The sequence below is a fragment of the Bactrocera neohumeralis genome, unplaced genomic scaffold (assembly GCF_024586455.1).
Source record: "Bactrocera neohumeralis isolate Rockhampton unplaced genomic scaffold, APGP_CSIRO_Bneo_wtdbg2-racon-allhic-juicebox.fasta_v2 ctg5902, whole genome shotgun sequence".
Classification (NCBI taxonomy): Eukaryota; Metazoa; Arthropoda; class Insecta; order Diptera; family Tephritidae; genus Bactrocera; species Bactrocera neohumeralis.
The window spans coordinates 6,664-11,718 of NW_026092798.1; the positions used below are offsets into that span (position 1 = coordinate 6,664).

General features: G+C 41.9%; 1 protein-coding gene and 1 long non-coding RNA gene across 2 annotated transcripts; both read right to left on the reverse strand.

The window, feature by feature from the left end:
• Positions 1–1,092: 1,092 nt before the first annotated feature.
• LOC126767387 (uncharacterized) lies at positions 1,093–1,764 on the reverse strand. The gene is made up of 2 exons (XR_007669085.1): positions 1,459–1,764; positions 1,093–1,399 (listed from the first exon to the last, which is right to left on the reverse strand). It is a non-coding gene; the product is annotated as an uncharacterized LOC126767387 (long non-coding RNA).
• Positions 1,765–2,086: 322 nt separating this feature from the next.
• LOC126767388 (uncharacterized) lies at positions 2,087–4,672 on the reverse strand. The gene is made up of 3 exons (XM_050484920.1): positions 3,719–4,672; positions 2,175–3,533; positions 2,087–2,116 (listed from the first exon to the last, which is right to left on the reverse strand). Exons 1-3 carry the CDS (start codon positions 4,670–4,672, stop codon positions 2,087–2,089), a joined length of 2,343 nt encoding a protein of 780 aa, XP_050340877.1.
• Between the last annotated feature and the right edge of the window lie 383 nt (positions 4,673–5,055).

Sequence of the window (5,055 nt, forward strand, 5' to 3'; positions counted from 1 at the left end):
AATGATCCAATGTGGCAGGAGATACAACTCGTCCATTGTGTAATTTCCAACCAAATATGCTGTACTATCATTTTGGTATTTACTGATTATCGCATGATACTGATCCCATGTGTGGGGTCAAAGAGCTTAATGAGACCATTTGAGAATACAGTGGTAGAGACACTCGTATACACAATATATTCTTTGGGTTTTTAAGAAATAAAGCTTTGAATTAATGGTAATTAAACATGGTGCCATTCATTCATTGTCTTATAGCATTGCTAATTTAAAATTTTTAATAACCTAAATAGTAATGGGGAAACATAATTTTAAAGAAATCTGGATTTTTAAGGAGACATTCATTTAAAGCGCACTCACATCTTATGGAAAATAAAATAAAACTCGATACTTTAACTTAATCTTAGTACTTGGTATGGCCACCCCGGTTTTCAATAACAGCAAAAATGCGACTTGGCATAGACTCAACAAGATTTTTGAGCAAATCTCCGCTCAAATCAAGCCAACATTGCTGAATTGAAGTTTTAAGCTCATTGACGTTGCTGTATTGACGCCCATTGCCGTAAACTTTCTCTGCCAGTACTCCCCACAGATTTTCTATGGGGTTACAATCCGGACTGCATGCCGGCCAATCAAGTAAAGGCACTTCTTGGCTCTCCAACCACGCCTTTGTTTGCCGAGAAGCATGTATCGAGGCATTGTCCTGTTGGAATACATATTCGATTTCCGTTGCTTGCCTTACAAATGGAATAAGGTTTTGTTGGAGTAGATCTGTGTACGCTGTGGAGTTCATGCGGCATATTATGGGTACCAGGTTAAGCCTAGAATCATAGCAAAATGCTCCCCAAACCATGACGCTCCCGCCTCCGAAATTTCGCTTCGATCGCACCACATTTTCTATGGTTGGATCGTGCCAGTAACAACTGTAGCAATCGGGTCCGTCTAAATTGAATTTTTTCTCATCCGAAAAAATAACCCTCTGCCACTCCTTTTTCCAGGACATGTATTTTTTAGCAAATCTTAACCGTTATTGCTTGTGTTGTGTTGTTAAACGTGGCTTGTTCTTCAATTTCGTCCATTTAACGTTCGGGGAAGTGTTGAGCACCCTGGCGATTTGACGAGGTGTTACGTCGATCTCTAATTTTGCTTTAATTTGGCTGCAATTTAGTTTATTTTTTGTTGCTTCATGGAATATTTGCCCTTTTTGACGGAGTGTCAGTTTTTGGTTACCCTTTGTTGACGGTTTTATTCCATACTTACTGCCTTTTTTTAAAAAATTACGGATTACGTTCTCAGACCTCTCTATTCTCCTTGCAATCGCACGATTTGAGTACTTCTCTTCCTTTAACAATTTAACTGACACCCGTTCTTCTTGCGTCAAATAAGATCCTTTAGGCATGATCTAAATTATCAATTAAATACATGTAAATACAAAATTTTACACTAAAAAGCCTACTTTACCTTTTATTTATTATCTACCGTCTAATGAAAAGCAAAAAAAAAATTTACGCTGCAGCTCCTCTTTTAAAAAATATGTATTTTTCTAACATGCGCTTATACGAATGTCCACGTTACTACTGGGATGCTTCTTTTATTGTGATTTGCCTACTTAAGCAAGTACCGTTACATGCCGACTTACTGGCGCCAGTCATTGGTATATAATATAGCATTACAGTAATTGACATATCAAAATCTTTTTTTCGAAATAATCTGCTTTAAATATGCTTTTTCGAAAAATTTCATTGTGCGCTTATACGAATGTCTACCACTGTAGCTCTCTTTGTATATGATTCTGGGCTGAGTATTGGTTTTGTTTTAAAATAAAAGAAGTCCGTATGTGCATTCCATCTTATCCCAAGAGCCTTGACATCACTTGTGTCTTCGAAGTCTAAAAACTCTTTGTTTAGCAAGTGGTCCTTTGGAAGGCCTTGTAAAATTCTTCCACAGTTGGCTATCCATTTTCTTAATGGGAAACCTGCCGACTCCAATGCTGTCCTTATCTCATTTCTAGCTTTGATTGCAGCCTCTATAGAGTATCCACCTGCTAAGACATCATCAACATACATGCACTTCCTGAGTATGTTTGAGGCTACTGGTAGTGAGCTTTCAACGTCGTTAGCTAATTGGAGTAACGTCCTTATTGCCAGATAAGGAGCGCAGTTGATTCCGAACGTTACCGTCTTCAATTCAAAAATATTGGTTTGTTCGGTCGGATGGTTGCGGAAAACGATTCGCTGGTACTTCGTTTGATCAGCTTTCAACAGGATTTGGCGATACATCTTCTCAATATCGCTATTGAAGACATATTTAAATAAACGCCATCGCAGAATTAATATGGTCAAATCTGCCTGAAGAACCGGACCGGGGAGAAGGATGTCATTCAGCGAAGTGCCGTTTGAAGTCGCTTGCGATGCATTGAACACCACACGCACCTTTGTCGATGTGCTCTCTTCCTTTTTTACGGCGTGGTGAGGCAGGTAATAGTTGTTACTAGAGTCGGCCGTTTGATTGGTATGTATCTTTGCCATATGACCCAGCTCAACATATTCATTTAACACTCTGTTGTATTCTTTTTGCAGGTTTTCGTCTCTGGACAACCGAGCTTCATTGCGATAAAACTGGGAGTACGCAATCTTTAAGGAACTACCTAGACTAATGTTGACTGGATAGTCTTTCCTGAATGGTAGCGATACAACGTATTTCCCGTCTTCATTTCGCTTCGTTGTCTCTTTATAGAGCTCTTCACAGTACCTGTCCTCCTCGCTTAATTTCTTTTCCTTGGAGATCTCTTCCAATTCCCAGAACGAAGCTAACTGCTTTTCCAGCGATATTTCGTTATAATAAGAGACGCAAGTGTTGGTTGGCTTAATTGTATTAGCACGCCCTGTGACTATCCAACCGAACACTGTCTCTTGCGCAAGAAGTGATCCCAGCACGTTCTTGCGTATGCCATCCAGCATAATCTGGGGATAGACGTCACCACCGAGTATGAACCTCTTATCCGCCAACGTGAGATCTGGGAAAGCCTGCCGAGTTAGTGCGCTAATATGGCAAGTCGGCAAGTTTCCCGTCAATTTCGGCAGAACCATCATGTTCGTTGTGATCGATATAAGTGGGTCAATTGGTGACCGCAACTCGACACAACATGCTTCCTTCACTTGCGCAGATACGGTGTTGTTAATGCCTGACACCTGGGCATTTATCCTCCTAACTGGCAAGTTGATTCTGCGCTTCAGCCTTTCTGTGATGAAAGAGCACTCTGACCCGGAGTCGATGAGTGCTCTTGCGGCATAAGTAACGCCGCTGTAATTTATATTTATTTGTGCCGTTCCTAACAAGACACCTTTGTCGCTGTTAGCGAAGCACGACTGTACTTGAGTCGTTGGCTTGCCTTTCGACTTGTTGAAGTTGCGTCTCTGCTGCGCTTGCCTGGACGTAGACGGAATCTCGTCCGATGGCGTAGATGAGCCTCTTTGGCTGCTAGGCTGCACTGTCCTCAAATGTAGGAGTGTGTGATGCCTCGCGCGTGGCACGTGCTGCAGTTGAATGCACTGGTGCATTGCGACACTAAATGCCCAAAGCCGAGGCAATTGATGCAGCGATTGTTGCGCTTAGCGAACTTGATCCTGTCCGCCGGTGCCATGTTAAGAAACATGGGGCAAGATCTTAATTTGTGATCTGCGCTTTTGCACATCAGACATGTTGATTTCTCAACGCTTACTTGGAAGGCGCCGAGTCTGTTCTGATGGCTATTGTTGTTGTATTTATTCTGTGTGGGTGCACTGACAGGCTTTACAGAATTGGACGATTTCTTGGCACGTTCTATTGCCTCTAAATCACGGTATCTATCCGTGAGGAAGTTGTCCAATTCCTCCCACTTCGATGTCTTTGTTTTGTTCTTTACAGACTGTTCCCACAGGGCTAATGTTGCTTGTGGCAGTCTCTTGGAACATATGCGGATTATGATTGGGTCCCAGTTCCCAATGTCCACTTTATTGGCTGTCAGGCAGGAGATGCAGCTGTTGATTTCCCGCTGTAGCCATTTTATCGAACTGGAACACTCTTTGTCGATTGACGGTAAGTCGAGCAGTATGTCGACTTGGGTTTCGACGAGAATTCGCTCATTCTCGTACATGTGAGTTAAACCCTTCCATGCCATTGCAAAACCATCATTTGTAAGAGGGCATTTAGACACAATAACCTTCGCTTCCCCTTGAGTCTTTTTGTTGAGATGGTATAATTTCTCAACAGGTGACAGGCGCTTGCTTTTGATGTATACGGCCGTGAACATATCCCGGAATGTTGGCCATGAAAGGTAGTCCCCTTTGAAAACATCGGTATCGCAAGGCGGAAGGGAGTGGTTATTGTCTACCTCAGCAGACTTTTCTGTGTCTTTGGGGGTTGAGAGGATCTCAGACATATCCTTCATTGCCCGCATGCAACGTATGTAGCATTGACCACCTAGCTTGAATTTTTTTTTAATAAGGGCATAGTCCTTTGCAGACATGTCCCCTTTGCTGTTGAGGTCGTCATGGGCAGCTTTCGCTTTGCACCACATCTCTCTCAGCTCGTCTTGTTGCATCACAAGAGCGTTCTTCGAGATGTCCTTTGATGCAGCACTGAATTCAGACTCGTATTCGACAACGTAGTCCACTAGGCGCGTGAAAGCTTCCATGGTGTTGGTATAAGTGACAAGGAAAAATTGAAAATAAAATATAAATTTAAAAGAATGGAGCGATACTCAAGACTGAGCAGGTTGAAAATAATTCCCCACGATTGAGAATTTTTTATTTGCAGCACACCACTGCCAACCAAACGAGAAAATAGAAAAGTTTTTGACTGTTGTAGCCGATATCGCAATATATCTGGCTCGTCAATAATACTTGATTTATTGAATATATGTGAGTTGCAGCACACCACTGCCAACCAAAACGAGAATATATGTGTAATCGTACGTAAGTATGTATATATATGCAACACTTTATATGGCTCGCCACCCAAGATACGCCAACGAAAATCAGTTTGTGAAAAAGAAGTGTTTGAAAGTGAAAAAAAGTG

Bases quoted from the DNA above. Each gene is read 5' to 3' on its own strand.
- LOC126767388 (XM_050484920.1), bottom strand. From the start codon at position 4,672: ATGGAAGCTTTCACGCGCCTAGTGGACTACGTTGTCGAATACGAGTCT. The intron at 3,534-3,718 runs GTAAGCGTTGAG...ATTCAACTGCAG, and splicing joins ACAGACTCGGCGCCTTCCAA to CACGTGCCACGCGCGAGGCA. The intron at 2,117-2,174 runs GTAACGTTCGGA...TACTCCAATTAG, and splicing joins ATATTTTTGAATTGAAGACG to CTAACGACGTTGAAAGCTCA.